The sequence below is a fragment of the Xiphophorus couchianus genome, chromosome 20 (genome assembly GCF_001444195.1).
Source record: "Xiphophorus couchianus chromosome 20, X_couchianus-1.0, whole genome shotgun sequence".
NCBI lineage: Eukaryota > Metazoa > Chordata > Actinopteri > Cyprinodontiformes > Poeciliidae > Xiphophorus > Xiphophorus couchianus.
The window spans coordinates 20,835,704-20,858,291 of NC_040247.1; the positions used below are offsets into that span (position 1 = coordinate 20,835,704).

Here is a 22,588-nt window from a genome sequence, read left to right on the forward strand (position 1 = left end):
ACTTTATCTCTATGTCATGTTTAAGAGTGACAATGTTCACCATGGGGCTGGGGAAAGTCAAATGAAACGTCACAGAGATGCATTCTTCCCCCAGGCTGACCGATTAACAGACCCAAGTGTCCAGATCAATACCAACTAATTATTTGACCACGTGTGGTGGAACATTTGATTTATTTCAGACTAGTATCTCATGACTGTGTTTATAAACTTTCTTAAACTTGTCTTTGTCTTTAAAAAAAACACAAACTTATTTCTCAACAAATGTCATATTTAAAATATATTTGGGTGTGTGTATTCAAGTTAGTTATGATAACCAAGGTTGAAACAAAAAGTAGTGCTTTTTAATAGACATAGAAAATTATCATTTTATCCCTGTTAGATTGGTTTGATCTCATATTTGTGGATATTAATTGACGACAAATGTCATCTCTACACTCTAAGACGTCTTGGTGCTTAGAGATGGCATTTGTTGTGGATTGCTGCCAGATGAGTAAAGTCAGCTTCATTCAAATTGGAACATAAACAAATGAAAGTATTGAAATATCCATTATTATTTTGCAGAGAACAACTCTCTTATTTGCTTCAGATTCACACATCAAATTATATTATGATAAAATGTGCTGAAATTGTCTGCTTGTTTTTTAAACATCATAGTCGACCTAAAAACAAAAAAGCAAGATTGTTGTTTTCATTTCCATGAGAGCATGTTCCAAGGATTCATAAACTTATTTTCCACTCGCCAGTTTGATAGTAAAAATATTCATGTTGTGTAATCCCATTTCTGCTGGCCCTTTATAGTTTCTTGGAACGCCAGTAGATTCACAGAATAAATCCTTTAATGAAGGTTATTTGCGGGCTTTCCACCAGGGGGCAGTGTAACGCTAAAAACAAATTTTCCCTCAGTCGAGCTCTCGTCCAATTAGATTGCAGGTTTTTCTGGGCCTAACCAATCCCGTGCGGCCGTGAATGGGCTGTTATTAAGAATGCTTTCGGAGGTGAGGGGAGGGGGGAACATGTGAAGAAGCCAAGTGGTGGGACAGCAGAGTTTGCTCTCAGTGTCCCAGGCTGTGCGGTGCCAGGTTTTTGTTTTGTAACCGTCATGATCGTCTGCATTTTGGCGCTCGGGTTGTTTTCGTCTGCGCTGGGCAGACATCTGCAGGATGGAAGCGACTTGTCCCGGGTCAGGAGGCTGCGTGGAGAGCCCGGGGATGCTGAGGAGCGACGTAGCTTGGAGAGGAGGGAGCTGTCGAGGCGCAGCGCTGGACTGAATGAGCAGACATGCACGGCTTTGCGTGGAGTGGAATCCGCGCTGCAAAACAGCACCAGCACTGTAAGTGACTGTAAACCAGCAGGGATCGGGTTATTATCGCCGAATAAGTAAAAAGAATCGGATTAAAGAGTTGGTGAAGTCACCCAGATACACCGTGCTTTTCATAAATCACTCCTAACAAGCTTGTAAACTCTCTGGTTAGACAGCCTGTTGCTACTTTAGGAGACTAGTGAATCGGTACAACGTGAATTCATCAGTTTCTTCTGGGATTATGTACCAAAAATATGATGGAAAGGAAATATTTTGAACAAAATCCTGTTTCTAGTCAGTTTATTTGAAGTTGTGTGATACCAAGTAACAATCTCAGCTGCACCTGCCAGATATAAAATGTTTAATACCCTCATGTCCACTCTTTTAACCATTTCATTTACCACAACTACAACACCATTGTCTTGCAAAAGTAGTCACACTTCTTGAATTTTTCCACATTCTCTCGTGCTGTACCCACAGACGTAATGGTGTTTTATTGGCACCTTGTGTGATGGCTCAACAAAAGGTAACACGCAATTGTGAAGTGGAAGGAAAATGTATAAATAGTACCCATCTGTGTGTAATTTAATTGCAGTATAAATGCTGTGGTTTTGTGAAGACCTCAGAGGTTTGTCAGAGACTAATAAAGAACATAACGACCAAGGATCACAGTTTACAGGATAAGCTGGTGAGATATTTAATCAGTCATATAAGGAATGAACCACAGGAGAATTTGTTAATAGGGCAATTGTTAATTGCTCGTTTTGCAAATGTGGAGAGAAGAAAAACATTGTTTAAAGAAAGTCGTGAAAAAGGATTGTTCCTTCCACAAGTCGTTCAGGTCACAGGAAACTTTTGGCCAGATGAAACCAAAGCAGAAGATTTTGGCCAAATTATGTGCAGAAGAACATCCAAAATGCTGCGTGGACATTTCTCTGAACACACCATCCCTGCAGTGAAACACGGAGGCATCACAGGACGTTTGTCGTTTGCACTGACAATCCTGGGTAAGCAGGGTAGGATAGTGTTGCTGGGAAGGTAGGTGGAGCAAGAACATATAGTGAACACTAGTCTCTATGGGCATTGGTGGTAGAAACAGCGTGAGGAAGAGTTGGAGGTGTAATAGCAACAAAGTGTGGTTACACAAAAGGAGGCTCAATACAAATGAACACCATACTTTTCAGTTATTAGTAAAACATTTTCAATTTTCTAGGCCTGTCACACAAAATCATTGAAGTTGGTGGGTGTAACGTGATGAAATGAAAGAAGAAAAAATCAACAGGTTTGCATACTTTGGCAAAATGCTTATTTTTTCCTGACTGATCCCAATAATGGTCAGTGCAGGTTTTAGAGGAAGAAGAGTCGTTTCCAAGTGAAATTTTTTTTATCAAGCACAATCAAATCTGAATTGGCCACACGTGGAGACGCAGAGCCTGCTTGGACAGAGAAACTGTAATTTTTACCCAGAGCTGTCAGACAAATGTAGTGGAGAAATAGCTGAATAATTCCCGTTTAGACAGGGAGATAAATGAAGCAGAAAACCCATAAAACAAAAAGCGAGAACATGGATTTGTCAAACCAACTCGACTTAGAATTCGGAATACTTCTTATTTAGAAATATTTCTATTAGGTTTCTTGAAGTCTTAAAGAAAATAAAAATCAGGAAGAGACATCAAGGCACTTTGCAGCACAAATGATTCCAGTTTATATACAGAAATATGTCAAATTTGTTAAAACATATTGGGCTGATTTAAACTTAATTACATATATTCCAATTTGATCGAAGCTATGAAACAGGGGAGTCAAGTTCAGTTTATTACGGCATTAATTTTGCATCATAATCACCAGGCATGTGGAAACAGTAGAAAGGAAAACATCCTTTAACAGGCGAGTTAAAGGGGAGATGGATGCTCACCACTCGGCATATAAACTATACCTTCAATGCTTCCTTTCAAAATAGTTACTGAATAACTCGACTAATAATTTGGCCGATGCACAAAGTTCTGGATGTGGTTTTTAGCCTGTGTGCACAAAGCTGATAGGAAACCAGAAAAAAGGGCACTAGAAGGCAAGAGAAGTTGGTGTTCAATGCAGGAAACATGAATATTCGTTGGACAGAATTAATGTTGATACATGTTCTATCTGTCATAGTCTTTGTCTAATTGATTTAGACAAATGTAGGTCATCAGTTCGGGTCACTTTCACTAACTCCGCTGACGCAGGTTGGAGCGAGATCCTAATCTGTCGGTATTTGCAAACTGTCAATTTTTAGGATATTAAATCTTAGGGCATCAGTGAAGTTTTTTGTTTTTTTTTGATTTCACATGTATCAAAGATGTACATGTAACCGTGGAGTAATATTTTTTAAATTTATCTCCCATTGGCCAATTTTCTCGTATTCTTTTATCCTTATCCTTAAGCAGACAACAGAATCTGTATTCGCTGCGTGACTGCCGTAATCGAGGGCACGATAAGGGGAATGTGCAGCAATAATAGCTTTATCCAAAGCTGTTTGAGGTCCCACAGCTCAGTCTCCGTCCTGTTGTGTGTGAAATGGCAGATGTTACATCATTCCTGCGGTTCAAACACCTGGGTTAACTTCTGAGCATGAAACCGATTCAGCGTGCTCACAGAGATCAGACTCTCGGCTCCTCAGGGCCTCTGAAACCCTCCCAGACATTCCCCTTCTTTTATTTATTTTTTATTTTTTTTGCTGTTTGCTGAGCTTGATCCAATCTCTGCCGACCAACGTCTGGTCTGTGGTTATCGGATCTGCCATATAGATTACTGTTTGCATCAGCAGGTACCCTCACCTGGTTCTGCCTCTTGTTCATTTTCCGCAGCTTACACCCTGATAAACTGCTCTGTGTTTTGACAGCCAGCCCAAGCTCTGGAGTGTTTATTTGAGATTTATTTTTGCTGACTCTGACAGGTTTCAAGCTAGCCGCTTGTGTTTTTATTCCGTCTTCTTGTTTTGGGCTCCATCCTGTTCTCTGGTTCTTTGGCAAAAGAAAAAAAAAACAGAAAAAGAAAATACAAGCTGTATTTACTGAGCGAAGGGTAGCTGGGTCACAGCAGAAAAGGAGCAAATTATGTTCCACATGGTGTTTAAAAGGGAAGTAGAGGGAGAAAGACCTGGACAGGCAGGGGTTTGTTTGCACACAGGGAGTGACTTGTAATTGTTTATTTTTATGCCAACAAAGGATGATTAATATTCCAAGAATGATTTTAATTTGTAAAAACATGATTTGTTATTAAGGAATGTGAATCTTTTTAATGGAAGACAATACTCTCTCGTGGAGCTCAAAAACCATTTTTTTCAGTAGATCAATTATTCTTCATTACAACGGGTCTCAAGTTTACTCAATGCTCCTAGGTGCCAGATTTTTATGTCTTAAGAAAAATACAACTGTGCTTAGTCATTTTATTTTCCACCTTCAATTTGGCAAATGCAATTTTTTCCACAAGTATTTGCCGATGTGTCTGAGCATCCCAGTCTTAATCCATAGTGTTCAATGGCATGGCTTTTGCTCCCTGCTGTAGTGGTTCAATCTTTAGGAAGACCTTCCGGAAAGCGTAGCAGTGCTTTTATAGGAATTTACCATTTTCCTAGAAGTACATTTGTGAGATCAGACCCTAATGTTGCACAGGAAGACCTGACTAACAGCTCCTGCTCTAATCGGGACTTGATTTGTGTTTTGGTGCACAGTCATGTTGGAAAGAACCCCACGCCTTCCAGCTTGGGGAAGGGGTCAGTTATTTTAATATTATTTTATTAGCTCTTAACGCCTGCCACCTGGAGGGTATTTTAATTTATTTCAGTTCAAATTAATTACAGTTACTTCACTTGGGCTTAACTCAATTTAGTTCTTATTAGTTCTGTTTCACTTAACTTTATTCCGTTTGAATCTGTCCAGTTAAAAAATATTTTATTAATTCTGAAAGTGAAATAGATGTTGTAGGAGCTGCCATTTTCTAAGTTTCTATATGTTTAAGACTCATTATATATATTATATGTTTCTGACTGGGAAGGGAGGATCTCCTTTACGGGTTTGTTACAACAGCAGATCTGAGGAACTCTGACTGAAGACTGTTGTTGGAGGACTTTGTTGTGCAGAAGATGTTCAGGGTTGTCTGTCAAACTTTTCCTTCTAATGAACCATTTTTATCAAACACAGAGTGAGTTCTAGCTTTAAGTCTCTGGCCCTGACGTTGACCCGAATAGATGACTGTCGATGACTTTGCACTTTTCTCATCAAAACGAAATAAGATAATTAACATCTTGCTTTAAAAGCTTCCTTGAGAAATACTCTCTGCTACGTCCTTTCATGTAAACAGACTTTTATGAAGTGTGACAAAAATTATCTCTTATTTTTTTTCTGTCTTGACATATAGCGGGATTTAGTGAACTTCGATTGTTTGTGTTACATCGGGATTGGTTGGGTCCAATGAAACACTGGACTCCCCCATGTGGTGTTGTGTTGCATGTACAGTCTCTGGTTGTAGAGAGGGGTTCGTCTGGTATTCAGTCTTGGGGACTGACCACTGAGGGTTTGAAGCAGTGACAGTGTGGCAGCATGGCTGGTGTTGCCTCTGTACCAACCAGGGGGAACAGGATATTTTGACTCTCTCCTTTGATGGGATGGCTACCCTGTGTCCCCAGTTCCTCCCCAGTTGCTTTGGGTTGTTTTCAGGTGACACACGCCATTAAGGTGAATGTCGCCTTAATGGCACCATTGGTGTTGTTTCTTAGGCCAAATGTTGCACCCTAAATTACACTTGCTACTTGCTAGTTGCAATAGACACCTTCAGTTCTTTGAGTCTTGTTTTATTTCCATTTTTTATTTATCCTCTTTTCTTCCTGTCTTTGGTGCTGTTGAATGTGTTTTTCGTATCTGCCAAGTTTATCTCTGTTGTGGCCTGTCCACTTTGTTGCTTGAATCGGATTTGTTGTGCCATTAAGTCAGTAAAGCCAGTCGTGCAGTGAAAGGGGTATCTTACACTCCTGCAGCAGAGCAGTTCTGATCTGACACGGCCATGTAATCAGATCCACCATATTCTTTTCATGAGCTAGCTGAAAGGACACACACAAGAAATTATTACATAAATGAATAAAAAAAATCTAATACACATACAAGATATTCAGAGATATAAAAGCAGTGCAATATTCCAGATAACATAACGCTGACATTTGGCTCCAGATCAAGATATTTTGTTCATGGACATCAGATATTGAATCTTTTATGTCAGCGTGACTTTATTTCTGATAAGCTGACTGCATTAAGCTTTGTGCCACATCAGTGACCTACATACTGTTATTCTAACCATTAATCACATTTCTAAGTTTCATCATTCTGCCCCTTATGTCATACTTCACCATTATAAGTGCAAACAAGAAAAGCTACAGTAGGTTAGCTGTGGCTAATTTGTTTACAATCCAACCATCAAATTGGATTCCTGAAAGTTGACTCCTGGGGTATAAAAAAAAAGTTGCCAACTTTAGCAGCAGAATTACTAACACCTGTGGTATTTCTCAGCTAAACACAATGAGTCATGATGTAATTCTTACACGCTATCGACTAAAGCCAGTGCTGCCATCCTTCTGTCCTCATTTAAAACATGGCCTGTTGTTGTGATGAGCTTCTCTTCTTTTACAGTTTTTCTGAGTAATAACTTAGGTAGCTCTAGCCAGCGTGTCATTATGTCCAGTAACATAGGCCTGGTGTACACAACTTTGAATGTTAGATCAGAGATCTAAAGCTTGACCTCTTCTTCTGAAGCTTTGTGTGTAAACAGGACTAAAGTCGAACGCTAGCGCAGAGGGAATAAGGACTTCATTGTATTGGCATCCCGACCTCTGTGAGAGGACGTCACCCACACTCGGGGCCATTCGCCTTCATGCCGAATGTGGAAGTCTGAGAAGGCATATGTGCATGTTTTTTTCTAGTGCAGCTGCAAGATGGTCACTGACCAAACACTGCTGTCCATGTCAGAAGGCTCAGAGTTGACCGCCAGTGTCAAGAGTGAAGCTGCAGATAAAGGGCTGGAGAGGCTTTTCAGGAGCAGATCTAGACTGCATTCATCAGGTGGTGCAGCAGCATGATGTCATGTCTGTACCGAGGCCTCATGTAGGGACATCTCCTGATTTTAGCTTCTTGCTAAGTCAATAGCTTGTTAGTTCTCAATAAATCTACTTTATCTGCTACGTTATATGCTCATCATCATTTACTAAAAGCAGACTGCTCAGTTGGCAAGTTGTTCAATGACTGTTTCACCTCTGATCATTCAATCTGATTTGGTCCAGCTGGATTTTCAGGGGGTCAGATATAGATGCAGTGTCTTTCACATTTGTCACATTGCAAAATATAAAAGTCACTATATTTTTGGGGCATTTTATGCAACTAAAGAAAATAGTGAATAATTGTAAAGTGGAGGAGGAATGATATGTACAATTTTTTTTTACAGTAGAAAGCCTGAAAAGTGTGAATTATGTACTTGCATTCATTCCTCTTCATACCCCAAAATGCAGTGGGACCAAAACTAAGAGTTTCAGATTTTACCTAATCTGACCTTGTGTTTATAAGGATCTTCAAAATTTGATGGAAAATTGCATAAAATTTTAGAAGAGCTATGGATTCAACACGTTGAATGACACACAACTTTTTATGAACTGTGTGATGAAAAGCACAGTTCATGAGCCAGCTGAACCTTGTCTGAATAAAAACCCCCAAAAACAAACCACCATCCTCCTACTATTTTTCACTGTCTTCTTTGTCATTTTTGCAAGTGGTAACATCTGTTGATCATGTGACTCATGTGATGCACAATAAGTGTTTCCACTGCAGCTTTGCAAAATATGTCCACTTAAATACGGCTGAAAACATCACATCCTAGTTCTCAAACACATTATCAAAAAACTTGAGTTTTTTTCAAAATTACCATGTTTCCTTTAAGCAGATTTATTTTTGTCAATTGAATTTGCTCAATTTTATGGTTAATGGAAATGCATCTAAATCAAGTAAATTCAGTAGATGGGTGCATGGGACCTCCCTGCCAATTGTCCCAGAAAGAAAATCAAACAAGTGACACCAAACAGGCAGTCTCTTTGGACATTGAAAACAAAAGGCGATTCAAAGTCCCCCGGTCCTTAGAGCACTTAACACAGAAACATCCTTATATATTTCTTTTAGTTTAGACTATTAACTATACACCACCTTAAATTGGATTGAATTAATAGAACCATGTTACTTAATGTATTTTTGCCAAACACTACCAGAAATTCCCACCCCTAATTCCAATGAATTACAGTCCTTCATTTGTAACTATCAGATGAAGGACTACCAGCATTGCTCCAGGACCTGGTTGGTTGTTAGAAAAGTGTGTGGTTTCTCTGGAACTTGTTAAGGGACATAAGAGGGGGTTGTATGCATGATATTGACCTTGCAATTTAACCCTCCTGTTATGTTCGTTTCTGAGGTACAGCAATAATGTTCGTGGGTCAATTTGACCCGGGGAGTGTTTAATCATGCAATAGTGTCAGAAACCAAAAAATTCCTCCAAAACATTTTTCTATCTGATTATTAACTCCAATACTAACCATTTCAATTCATATTTGTGCAATGATGTTTGATTATTTCTCCCAAATTAAGGATCAATGACAACAACCTACTCATTTACTCATTTGGACATAAAAAATGGAATTTGCATTTTTAATATTTACTGAATAAATCCTAGACACAAAAAAACTATAATTTCCTTGAAATTGATTTTTGGTAAATATTTTTATATTACACTTTTTTTTTTTTTTTTCAATGGGTGATCTTTATAATTGAACTTGAGACACACAAACTGTTCAGGGTCAAATTGACCCACTGATTAAAATCAAGATAAATGAGTCATGCAGAGAGTATTTATGTTTCCCTCCACTTCTGCTGAGTGTCACTCAGTGTGGGTGGAGTTTGTCCACAGGAACAGAAGAAGTTCTCCTCAAAAGTTGTGTGAACACCTGCTTTCTCGCAGTTTCCTAGTGAAGTAAAGAGAATAGTGAGAAAGTGGGCTTGTGTGTGTCGGGGTGTGCATGGATGTGTGTGGTGTTTGTGTGGTGAAATATGGTTCATAGCTGCAAGGAAACATATAGAAATGGACATTTTTTAATCTTTTTTTGCACTTTAACCTGACTGCCGGGTCAAATTGACCCGAACAGTATCTGTGTAAAAAGTAGACCTAGGGGTTGGTACAAATGTGTAAAACTAATAAATTTTCAATTGATATGTAGAGTTCACCTATTAAGACAAATAGGAAAAGTTTCATGCAAAAAAAATACTTCCAACTATTTTTAGAAAATTTTCAAACTTTAAAACGGGTCAATTTGACCCGGAACATAACAGGAGGGTTAAAAAAAAAAAATCCACTAAATTTAAACCTATGAACCAAAATCTTGTGTTCCATAAACTTTCCACGATTTTATTGAGCTCAGCTCAATAAAATCTTTAAAAGCCCTGAACTGATCAACTTAATCCTTGTATGTACACTTCCAGTTAACACTTTAGCTTTACTTCAATCTCCAGGTTCAACTAGGCCTCGGAGATGTGTGAATGTCACTGACTAAATTTCATTTCATGTAGGAGTTTCAAGAACTGCCTAGCAGTTTCACTGAACTGTTAAAAACTAGCACCACTTCTATTGCCAGCTCTTTAGCTGATCAAAAATAGAGAAAACAGAACAGATGGATGATGGGAGAGTGTTATGGGGTGATTTATGCAGAGGAGACTCAAATTTGTGTTTGCAGAGTTGGACAGAAGAGAGCAGGCCTGTTTTCTTTGGGCCTGTTTACAAGGAATTTTCAGCTCACAGACAACAGACCATGCAATCTTCTGCAGATTTACAGAGCTTTGCAGACTCCCCCTGAGCCTGCACGTACCTTGTAAACATGCCCGCCTCATCAGCTGATGAGCGAAGGGAGGGAAAAATAACAAAAACAAAATAAACCTTGCTGCATTCCAAACAGTGTGAGACGAGGCCTTAAAACCCACACGTTAAGAGTCACAGCGGACGAAGGGATGGGAATGTCGTTTCCAGTCACAGCATTTGCTTTGAAATCTAAACTCTCTCTCCGCTGCTTCTAGTATTATGCCACAACTGTTTTTTTCCATGTTTTTTAAAAAATATATTTTTACCTTAAATCCTTAGTTGGTTGAGAAATGCATTTAAAAGTATGCTAACACTAACAGTTAATTTTTTTTTTGAATGAATGAATTTGAGTGGAGTCTGTTCAGCTCTAATGTATGGTAGGTGTCCTCGGTGGTTGTTTTGTTGTCTGACCTAATCTTTGTGATTTACACAAGAATGTAGGTCACACATGCAGAGTGCATCCAAATGACGGAGTTACTTTGGACAGTATGGACATTCTGTCCTCTCAGCTGGTGTGTCTGCTGCACAAAGAAACAACAGGAACACTCTCAAACTATGTCTACATTTACCTTTGGGGGATTCATGTTTTAAAGCCAAAATAGTGTTAAGCAAATTCCATCAGCATATTCTAACTTTCTCTGTCAGCTTTTGCTTGTTCTGCATGAAGATTGTTTCACCTTCTCAGTCTAGTCTCTTCTGTTTCAGTATACGTTCAAAGTGCGCTCAATGGGCTCACTCTCGCTTGCCTGGGTGGGAGACGGATCAGGGGTGAGTTTGTTCACATATCTATACATTGGTTTGCAATATATTCAGGTGCATTTAACTTTCCAACCAAACGTGACGTGCATTTCTTGTTTAGCTCTCTTTGTTTCTAAATAAAACCCAGTGCAACCAGAAGTCCCATAATTAGAAAATGTACAGTATGTGTTTGTGTTTGAATTTAATCTCAGCATAATTGCTGAATTTAAAAGCTGTTCTGTGTTATAGTGGTATCTGTGGTATAGTAAAGTGGTATAAATAAAAGCCATTTTATGTGTTAGAAAGGTCTAGTCAAATTTGAGACATAAATCCAATTAGGGATTTATAAAAAGATATGAAGATTATTATTTTCCATCCAGTCTGTTTGAACTTGAACTATATTGCAAAGATAGAAAATTAATTTTAACACAAATGCATTCCACACTTTTCAAATTTTTATTAGAAGAAAATGTTCAGACCATGCATTATTTTAATTCTTCTCGATTCTCTCCTACTTCGGGTCTGTCTCTTGAATTCCTAATAAAATATTTTGAGAATTACACACTATATTTAGGTGTATCTATTTATATAAAGTGTACGTATATGAGAGCTGTTGTGCAACACTTTTCTTCACAGGTGCTCCTGGTCCTGACGACGTTTCAGGTGCCGTTGTTCTTAATGCGATTTGGCCAGTCTAATCTCTACAGGAGGTGAGGAATGGCTCCTTTAACAAAGACGGATTAGTTGGTGTTTTAAGGTTGCTATGTTCTGTGCGACTAAACCAGGGCTTCTCTGTGTGTGTGTGTCAGTGAAAACTACGGGAAGACGTTCAAAGACGTGACTAATGTGATCAACCACACTTTCATCCAGACAGAGTTTGGCATCGCCGTCAGTCCGGATCATTCAGGAAAGGTGAGCCCTTCGTTAAGAGCCAAGCTAATAGATGTTGCATCTTGTATTTGTGTCTTTTTTATGATATATATATATATTTTAAAATCATTAAATTATTTTTGTTTGGATTCAGGTGATCCTCACTGGCGATGTGTCTGAGTTCGGTGGGTTTCGACTTTTTCGCTCGCGGGACTTTGGTCTGACCTTTGAACCGACGGACCTGCCGTTTGTGCCCCTCATTCAGATGCTGTACAACCCCGGGGACAGCAACACACTTCTGACACTCAGTATCACGGTAGCAGCGCTCTGTTTGCCAAGAATGTTGAGTTTTAGTGGAGCTAAACTGGACCTCCCCGACTCTGTCGCTTATTCTTTCTTCAGGAGCCAGTCATTTTACTCCTGATCAACATTATTTATGACTCAAATTTTTACTTCCTTTCCAGCTGGATCTGTGGCTGTCTGATAACTTTGGCTCCACCTGGAGGAAAATACACAACAGTGTGTGTTTGGTCAGATGGTGAGAGTTTCTCTCAGAATATCTACTAGTATCAGCTGCTGAAGTTTCACTTACATTAAGAACATTTTAAATCGTAAATGACATAAAACATGTTACTGAAATAAGCCTAACAGTTGAAAGGGAATGAAAAGATAGCTAGCTTCCTGACAGACATAGCTATAGCTGAACAGTGGTGTTTTGATGTGGACCATATGGGCAGTTGCCCAGGGTGACAGTAGAAAGGGAGACAGATGAGTAACAGATAAAAAAAAAAAAACTTATCTGTCATCATGTTGTCTTGTCTTGTTCAACAGAAGGCCTGCTGTTTTAACAGCTCTAATCTTATCTAAATGACTAAACCATGACATAAGAAGTGTTTTGGAAACTACTAAAAGTGTTACAAGGTTGGACTAGTAAAGGAGCAGGCAATTTTCTGAGCCTTTTTTTTTTTTGACTCAATCAGTTTCAGACAGATAAAAATATAACATTTGATATTCAGATTTATTCTTTCTAACAAAAAGCAAAACAATCAAGTGCAATAGTAAACAATAAATTATTACAAAATTTCATTTGATATTATAAGAAAAAGTCCAACCAAGTGTAAAAATCTGAATTACGAGCAAAAAAAAAAAAAGTAATTTAGGGGGGAAAAAAGTTTTACAAATACTGATGTTAAACACTTTTACATATATAACTGAAGCATATTAAAATGTAACTTAATTTAATATCCAGAAAAATAAAAGACAATGTTTTATGACACCATTTGATCTTGCAGATATTTATTGTATGTTTAATTCTCAGAAATGTAGAGAGTAAAAAAAAAATAAAGAAATCACAAAATTTACTGCTCTGTTGAGGAAAACAAGGTATGGCGTTTTACTGCTTCAAAAAAAAAATACACATTTAAATCATCTTTTGGCTCTTGAGTTTATTGCTAAGTACTGGTAAAGCAATACATTTAGAGTATCACCACAGTTGCTGAACGAAAGAAAGTGATGACCAAGATATTTTTGTCATGTTTGCGCACTGTAGACTGCTTGTTTGTGCCCATGCAGTCTGCATGCCCGTCGTTGCTTTTTCTACAGGATGAATGAGCGTCATTTTTTATTCATTGTTTTTCCAGCTGTTCTCTTCTGCCTCTTCTGGCTTTCCTGACTCTGCTTTTCTCTGATTAGCCGGCCCACGGTTGCTTATCTGCACAGCCACCACAGTCATTTTGGGCCCGAGCCTTACACTGACCACAAAGAGCAGAAGCTGATGTGGTTCTCAGGCTGAATCACGACTCAGGAATGTGTCTCCTATTCAGCCTGCTATCCTTGATCCAGCTGCAGCGTAAAAACTGTCATCTTTGTCTGGCAGCACAGTTTGGACTGCTGCCTGGGAGGATGAAACGAGTGCATTAATTAAATGGTCACATTTTTTTTTACCTTTAAACTAGGAAAGTAATTTTTTTAAAATTATATTTAGGCTTTCTTCTGTTTCCCCTTTTCTTGTTTCAGGGGTCCAAGAAACAGCATCTACATAACAACCAACACCAATGGATCATGCAGTAAGACAGGATGATACATTGTTGTACATTAACATGTAATTCAGTCCAAATTTTTTTAAATAATTCATTTTCCTTTTAGATGACAAAGGGATGCTAGATTTAAAGAAAACAATGGACTATGGCAAAACGTTTCACACAATTGCATCCAGAGTTTACTCCTTTGTCCTTGGAGGAAAATTTGTCTTTTCGTCCATCATGACCGGGATGGTATGTGTGTCTTTTATTTATTTTTTTGGCTCATCATTGTTTTTCTTCATGAAAACTAAGCAAAGGTTTGTAAAGTATCCAGTCAATTGAGAACTTTCCAAGCTGCTTTGCTCCTTCTTAGACATTGCATTGGATAAAATTTACTAGTACACCTTGAATCAGTCATGTCACATGTGTTTTTGTGCGTTAGGGTACAGAGCGTGTGATCCATGTCTCTGTAGACGGCGGGGATCACTGGAACATTGCTCAGCTTCCTGCTGTCGACCATCAGCAGTTTTACTCCATCCTCGCAGCCAATCAGGACATGATCTTCATGCACGTGGATGACCCCGGAGGTCAGTGGTAGTGAGCCATCTTTAGTGCTGATTGCATCTAAAGATGTTGACTGTGTCTCTGATTTTTGATCATTCAGATAGCGCATAAGCCTCACCCACAGGCAAAGAAAGATTCCTGAAAATCAGAACAGCTTTCTGTAAGGATCCACTAGTGGGTCACAGTTTAGAGCACAGACTTTAATACTGAGTGTGTTTTATGTCCTGTCTGGGGCAGACTCAGGTGTTGGAACCATCTACGTGTCGGATGACCGAGGAACTGTCTTCTCCAAGTCACTGGAGCGCCATCTCTACACAACCACAGGAAGCGACACAGACTTCACCGCCATTTCTTCCCTGCGGGGCGTCTACATGACCAGCATACTCACAGAAGGTGGGTCAACATGGACCTAATGTTATTGTCACTCAGGAAAAGGGACAAACTCATCTTAAACTATGGCTGTGTTCACACAGCAGGCAAATGCAACCCACATCCGACTTTATCACAGAAATGTAATTTCTAGGCCACATTATATTTAAAACGATTTAATGGGATATATCATATTTTTTTATCTTCTCGCCTGAGTATCTGCTGTCTGATATAGCTGATCTGGCACTTTTGTGTTCTGGCAGACGGTAACATAGAGACAGTGATCACGTATGACCAAGGAGCCAAGTGGCAGCCACTGCGCAGACCCCAGAACACCGACTGCGATGCTGAGACCTCCACCAACAGACCAAGCAGAGTGAGACGAGCTCCTGTTGCTTTGTGGATGAAGTGTTGCAAAGTTCCATGTTTTCAGTGCTGCTCGTCTTGATGTTACAGTGCAAGCTTCACATATATGCCTCGTACAGCACAGCCATGAAGATGAACGTTCCCGTGCTGCCGCTCTCGCAGTCCAACGCCGTGGGTCTCATCTTGGCTCACGGTAGGACAGGGGAACACACAAACATCCTTCTATCTGCTCTGTACTGTCTGCTGAATTATTCTTCACGTCGCTTCCTGTTCCCTCTCTTCAGGCAATGTTGGAGACTCGGAGTCTGTTCTTGCTCCTGACGTGTATGTGTCTGATGACGGGGGCTACTCATGGCTGTGGGCTCTGAAGGGTCCCCATCATTATGCGATCCTGGACTCTGGAGGACTGCTGGTTGCTGTGGAGCACACCAACTCACCTATCAACCAGATAAAGTGAGATTATATCTCTAGGTTTAGCATACTTTATTTTATTTAGGTTTGGGGTTTTCATAGCCCAGGTGTTATGAACAAGCTTTACTCTGATACCCTCAAGTAATTAGGACTTGATTGGTTTGTAATTTTAAAGCAACTTTTAAAGGCAGATTTAGCAGAAGAGTGTCACTGTTTTGATTAAGTATTTAACGCTTCTCTCTTGAGTATTAATTTTTTTGATTGATTTAAGTATTTGATTGATATATAAAGGTTTCTATTTCCTTTTAGAACATGTATTGTATCTCAAAAGGACATCCATGGTTAGTAAAATGAGGAAAAATCCAGTTGGTTTGACCAACAATTTTTAACTTTTGCCACATAGATTCTCAATTGCTTTTACATCTGGACAGTGACTGGACCATTCCAAGTCATGCATATGCTTAAACCTGAACTATTCTGCAGCTCTGAGTGTTTATTTAGGGTCATTGTCCAGCTGGGAGTTGAACTGCCACCCTAGTCTCACATCTTTTGCAGGAATGCTGTATCCCCCCCCTATCATCAATTACTGAGCTGAAAAAAAGCAGCCTCAAAGCATGACACTGCTGTTATGCTACCATTTGTTGCACTGAACTTTATTTTCGACCTTTCGAGTAAAGAGGGCTGAATATAAATGAACGCCACACTTTTTGGAATTACATTTGCAAGGAAATTTGACAAATTGCCTTTGTCTTCCTCTCTCATATAACATTTTGATAAAAAACACAGGGACGTTTTTGGTTGTAATTAAAAAATAATTAAAATTCAGAGAAAATAAAGTATGGATGCCTTACCAGGTGCCATCACTTCTCCCTGCTCCCCTTCAGGTTCTCCACAGATGAAGGCCAATGCTGGCATACGTATAACTTCACCAGCGACCCACTGCACTTCAGCGGCATGGACAGCGAGCCTGGCTCTCGCTCCATGAACGTCAGCCTGTGGGGCTACAGGAACGACTACACCAAGTGGGTGGTGATCACCATAGACTTTAGGAAGGTCCTCTCCAGGGACTGTGAGTACAGTTTAAGGAACATACCTGTGATGTTGGATTATAATGCATGAGGGCAAGTGTGCTTCAGCTCAGAGGCGTCTGTCGCCGTGCAGGCAATGAAGGGGACTATGAAGAGTGGCTGGCTCACTCTGCAGACCCCAGTGGCTCGAATGACGGCTGCGTGATGGGCTTCAGAGAGACCTTTCTACGCCTGAGGAAAGATTCAGTGTGCTGGAATGGAAGAGACTTCGCCATTACCAAGAAGCACTTGCCTTGTCCGTGCTCAGCGGCAGATTACCATTGGTTTGTCCTTCTCTCCTGTTACCCTAACCCTAACCCTAATACCTCTTCAGTAAAATTGAAATGTACAAAACTAATTTTAAGTTTCGATATAGAATATTCCTGTAAAAAATAAAATAAAATACAAAAATGTGTTTGCTTATTTTAGGAAAATTGTATTACGTGACAGATTTTATCAATACAATAAGAATGACAATGATTATATGTTGCACTTTTTAAAGTCCTGAGCTAAAGAAGTACAGGACCGTACAGTACATAATTGAAATCCTTGGTAAAAAGTGTAAAGATCTGTTTAAATATATTAATCTATCTATCACAGTGTTTTTTTTTATCCAACTTTTAATTTACGTAGATTTTATCAAAGGGAGAGAAAACATTTTTTATGATCAAACTATGCCTCCGATACTGGTACTCCTAAAACAAATGAAGCATTTCGTTTATTTCTATGTAACTTATATCAAAGGCCATCAGAGAGTCTTTTAATCAGAGAAGCGTTTGAGTAACAATTCATGGCTTCCTGTTTCTTGGAGTGTAAATAAAATGTGACACTTTACAAAATGAGGAAAACCACATGTACTGTCACAAACAACGATGTACAAAATAAACATGTTTTATAGTAGCAGCAAAATGTCCAGATGAAAATAGAATAACAATAATACAAACCATTTCTCATGTTTATTTCAGTAGCATAAAAGTTCAGCATTGCAAAATAATTAAGAAATTTGTCTGTGCCAAAATGACCCCTCTATAAAAATATTTATAGATTATTCTTTACTTTTTTTAAAAGTTGATCAGAGTTGCTTTGCAACTTTCAGATAAACTTGCTGTTTCTGTGGTGGGTGAATATGAAGTGACACAGAGTCCTATTTCTCATAGATAATATGTAGAATACAAACTGAGGAGAACATGTTGGTCTATAAAAATATAAAATAAATGTACCTGAAGTAATTTTCATGTATACCTCGGTTTTCTAAGTCAAATAATGCTTCTAGAAAATCTTAATTAGTAATCTGTCACTTTGCTTTGCCATAGTTTAAATATTTTGATTTTCATAAGTGAGGGAAGGTTTTAGATTTCAACTTCTGCAGAATACCGTGTATATTCACTGTTTTATTTGTAACTTATTAAATATGGGGCACAAAAACCTTTCACCCTCAGTGACTTCGGTTACTACCGGCCGGAGAACAAGTCGGAGTGTGTGGAGCAGAAGGAGCTGGTGGGCCACGCTCTGGAGTTCTGTTTGAATGGGACGACTGAGCAGCTGCAGACCAGTGGGTGAGTAGGCTGGTCACACTTTCAAATTCATTCAAATCCTGATGTTTCACCTCGGGCATTGTTGCATTATCGAATTATATTTCTTCTCTGAGCCTGTACTCTGCTTGCAGTTTAGATGTCACTTTATTCAGCCATTCAACAGCTTGTTAATGTACACATATATTTTCTAAGCAGACTGGATACAAAAAACAAAAAGTTAAAATGTCTTTACTGGTGACATGATCACGACCGGAAGCTTAGAAAACGTTCTGTTTTGTTTTTATCACCTAATCCATGCATGTGACGTTTATCTCCAAATTTAAGATACCGGAAGATTCCTGGGAACCAGTGTGAAGGAGGTTTTCAGCCGGAGAGAAAGGAGACCGACTTAAGGAGGTTGTGCATCAGTGACGCCCTTCATTCCAAATCTCTGGTCAGTTTATCTCAGTCCTAGAAAGCAAGCTGACTGCATTGGTTAGATGGACATGCAGCTTCTCTTTTGACTTCCCCCTTAAAACAAAAAGGTTTTAAACAGCTTGAACTGTGACAAACAAGGTTAGATGAGGACCCAAGTTTACTTTACAGAGCGAGGAGGGTCAGGGATGTAAAAGAAAAAGCCCGCTGTTTGAGAGCTGCAGAAAAGAGTGGCATCTTGTGGTCACACAGTTTCCATAACAACAATTTCTTTTAGGGTTTATCTTTATTCGAACTAGAACATGGCTGGACAGGGATCCAAGTTTACTTTGCCACCATGCAAAGTTAGGAGGATGGTAAAGAATGTAAAAAAACAAAATTCTGAAAGATCAAGTGTTAGAGGAAAAGTGACATGGTGGAATCACCATATCTCCATAACAACCATTAATTTTAAGGTACTTGTACCACGCTTTACCAATACTTTATCCATTCAACCATCCATTATTCAACATGCTTATCCTTGCAGGGTTGCAAGGGGGGGTGGTGCCTATCTCCAGCGGACAACAAGTCGCCAATTCATCACAGGGCTACAAATCTCCAAAAAAAAAAAAAAAACAACCTGAAATGAATGTATTAAGCTCAAAAACCCTGAGCTGTAGGATAGATACAGTGCCCTTGATGTTTTGCAGAATGTTTTATGTTTACTGTGCAGGTGATTATTGTTACAGCTGAGGAGAAAAAAAAAAGCTACGTCAGATTTTGTTGCTTCTTCTCATCTGTTTGTCTCTATCGCTGAACACAACAGACTGACAGCAGTTCACCTAGCGCTGCTGTCATAGTGATGGTTGTCATGGCGATACTCCTGGTGAGTGTTCTCACAGGTGCCTGGCTAGTGAAGAAGTACGTCTGTGGTGGACGGTGAGTTGCCGTTTTTTCTGATCTCACCACCCACACCCCCAAACACTGCTCACATTCCTGCTCCTTTCTCCCCCCTCAAACTAATGTTCTGTTTTCTCCAGGTTCCTCGTTCACCGATACTCTGTGATGAGGGAACACGTGGAAGCAAACAAAATCGAGGGAGTAGATGATGTCGACACCAACTACATGGAGACAGAAAAAACACAGTTCAACGATGATTCAGATCAAGTGTGTAATACTTACACATAAACCCATTAGCATGGTTGTATATGACAGCAAAAATCTGAGTTCTTAATTTGTGCTGGAGAATCAGATTAAATGGAGCTGAGTACAAATGCACACCATATTTTATAGACTATATTTTAAAATAAAAATTGAAACCCTTTGTAAATTCCAAAACTAAAGTCTTGGTTTTTTTTGCCTGTGTCTTTTGATAGGATCTCTTGGAATAAAATTTGTCCACAGTTGAGGCTTTCAAGATGGCTGAGGATCCCTGTTGCTCCAACATTCTCATTTTAACATGTGCTTCTCACTCCTCACTGCCCCTGGTGGATGGATGACCCTGCAGCAACTTGCGCTGATATGTTGCATGATTGTGTCAGATTTGGCTTCTTAAAAAAAAGGGGGTAAATAGTCTGGGACAGAGAAAAGCCTTCTGAACAAATGGGCCTGCCAGGATTTTTAAGGGAGCAACCAAGCAACAGAAAACATAATAGAATCATCCTTTTTATGTCCAGAGATGTTGCCTGCTGTCATTTTAGTACGTTGTAAATGTAAAACCTTTTTATGTGATGACATAAAAAGTATGTCATCACCAAATTTTTAGAAGACTACCGGTACTCACTTTTCTAGAGTTTCTTAATAGTTAGATGTATTTTTTAAAATAAGCTATTTCTATTTTATCAGAAGCAACTGTGAGCAGTATTTTGTCATCTTATCCTGACTTTTAGCAATGTGTGGCTTGTTATTTTTACTATCTCTGCTAAGAGTAAAAGTCTTTGATTCTTAATTGATCAAAACTGAACAGATTTTGTTGGTCTTCTAGCAGTAAGTGACACTGTTAACATACAAACTCTTCAAGTTGCTCCTGTGACATCTAGGTTCAAAACGGTAAGAATATTCTATAAGTACGGTTTGATTTTGTTTCCATCGACTAAAGAAATTATGTTTAAATTGAAAAAAGTATTTTAATTCAAGCTTGGAAAATGTTTATCAAATTTTTATGAATATGTACTTATCAATAAATTTCTAATAATGACCACTTTTGCAAAAATAGCTGTAGCAGATCAGTTTTTAAAGTAGAATAAACACAGATTTGGCCCGTTAAGTGAAATGTGGGTCCTGTAAAAGTCATGTTATTAACCTGCTGGGACTATGTCTGCAGTATTTGTCATTGTTAAATACATTCAAGGTAAAGGATTGGGAATATATTATTTGTAAATAATGAGCTAGATGCTAACATTCTCTTTCATCCAGCTGTTTTTAAATACCAGGCGCTGGCATATTGGCTGAAAAATATGTGAAAGGTTTCAAAATAAATGTGTTTTGTTGCAATAGAAAAATGTTTATACAGAAAATGAGTCAAAATCTAACCTGTTTCATGTATTTTTATTCAATTTGGGAAAAATTATTTAGTGTTAAGAAACTTTTTTTTAGATAAGTCACTTAAAAAAATCTGTTTCACAGGAATCTTTCTGACTCCAGAAAAAATTCTTTCTTTTCCTTAGGGTATAAAAGTGACATGATAAAGAGCATAATTTTTCTTGGTTACTCTACAAAATATGAAACATGTTAGTGCAGTAAGGTAGTCATTTGTTGATTTTATTTAGTGGTTAAAAATGCCACTGTAGAAAATCACCGGAGTTATTGGCTGCTGTGACATCTTCTATGAATAACCGGAGAATTTTGTAAAATACATTTGTAATGTAATTACTGCTACTGTCCCTTCCAAATAGTTTTCATACATGAACAGCTATCGCCTTACGTGACCGAACAAAACTGCTGAGCTCGAAACAATTGAGGAAATTTGTGTGAAGTGACACTCTGAACTTAAACATTACCATTTCTTCCATGATATTAAATGCGCTAGCCTTTTTCTTCTTCTGTCCTGTTCGCATGGTGAAAAATGAAAGACTTGAATTGTTGCCAAAGCACTTTGATTGTAAGTTTCTCTGATGTTTCAGGTGAAATTGTAAAGAGTAAACCCAACATTAGACTATTTAGCATTTCCTGGATATAACGTTGAAGCTAACACAAACTTGAACTCATGTTTTTCCTAGTGGCATCAATGCAGGTACTAAAATTATCAGCATATTTCTGTGGACACTTTAGAATGATAATCATGGTGGAATCCAAATATGTAATATCACTAAGGTTGTACTTTTGCAGTAATAATAGCTCAGTTGTATTAATTTTTCTACTGGCTTATTACATAAGCTTTGTCAGTGTTTGATTTGATTAACTGAATTTTATACATTTTTTTTTACCTTGACTTGTCACATTTCTGATGTCTGCTTTGTAAGACCTGGAACATTTGTCAAACACACAGGGTTTTATAGTCAATGCTTGTTTTCTATAGCAGAGGCAATAACAACCCAGTAAATAAGCTATATGGTACTAAGCGGGCATAATAGTGAGGGATTTCTCAAAAACTGTTGGATTTGTGCAAGCAAGTTGAAACGCCTGATTTGTCCCAATTTACTCAAGTGTCTGAGAGTTGAGTAGCTATTTACTGGATTGAATAACTTTTTTGCACTCTCTTCAGATCTGTGAAAGTTTTGAAATGATTGTACAGCTACAGTACATAATGTCCATTTTTCAGACCGAGAGTGTGACCTGTTTCCCTTCTTGATTTATTTACTGCTGGGATGCAGGTTGAACTGGTCAGTGGTACAGATGTTTGGTAACAATTGTTTGCATCTATGGATTAAAAGTAAAACACAATATTTCTCATATGTGTTCTTGTGTGTTTAATTATGCTTTGTGCAGCTTTTTTTTTTTAAACAGAGCCCCAAGTGTTTGAAGATAATAAATACACTCCACAGGTGTTTGCTTCTACAATTGAGTGTTTATTTTTTAAAAGTTCTCTGCAAGCCTTATAAAGAA

At 38.5% G+C, this 22,588-nt stretch overlaps 1 protein-coding gene across 1 annotated transcript; it reads left to right on the forward strand.

The window, feature by feature from the left end:
- Positions 1 to 998: 998 nt before the first annotated feature.
- Positions 999 to 22,530, forward strand: LOC114135539 (sortilin-like). Its single transcript, XM_028002902.1, has 20 exons — positions 999 to 1,330; positions 10,916 to 10,978; positions 11,585 to 11,658; positions 11,758 to 11,860; positions 11,973 to 12,134; positions 12,283 to 12,356; positions 13,835 to 13,884; positions 13,964 to 14,091; positions 14,282 to 14,426; positions 14,641 to 14,796; positions 15,036 to 15,148; positions 15,229 to 15,331; positions 15,423 to 15,591; positions 16,434 to 16,618; positions 16,711 to 16,900; positions 18,056 to 18,172; positions 18,476 to 18,584; positions 19,371 to 19,483; positions 19,585 to 19,711; positions 19,921 to 22,530. The coding sequence occupies exons 1-20, from the start codon at positions 1,100 to 1,102 to the stop codon at positions 19,933 to 19,935; spliced, it is 2,427 nt and encodes an 808-aa protein (XP_027858703.1). The 5' UTR covers positions 999 to 1,099; the 3' UTR covers positions 19,936 to 22,530.
- Positions 22,531 to 22,588: the final 58 nt, after the last annotated feature.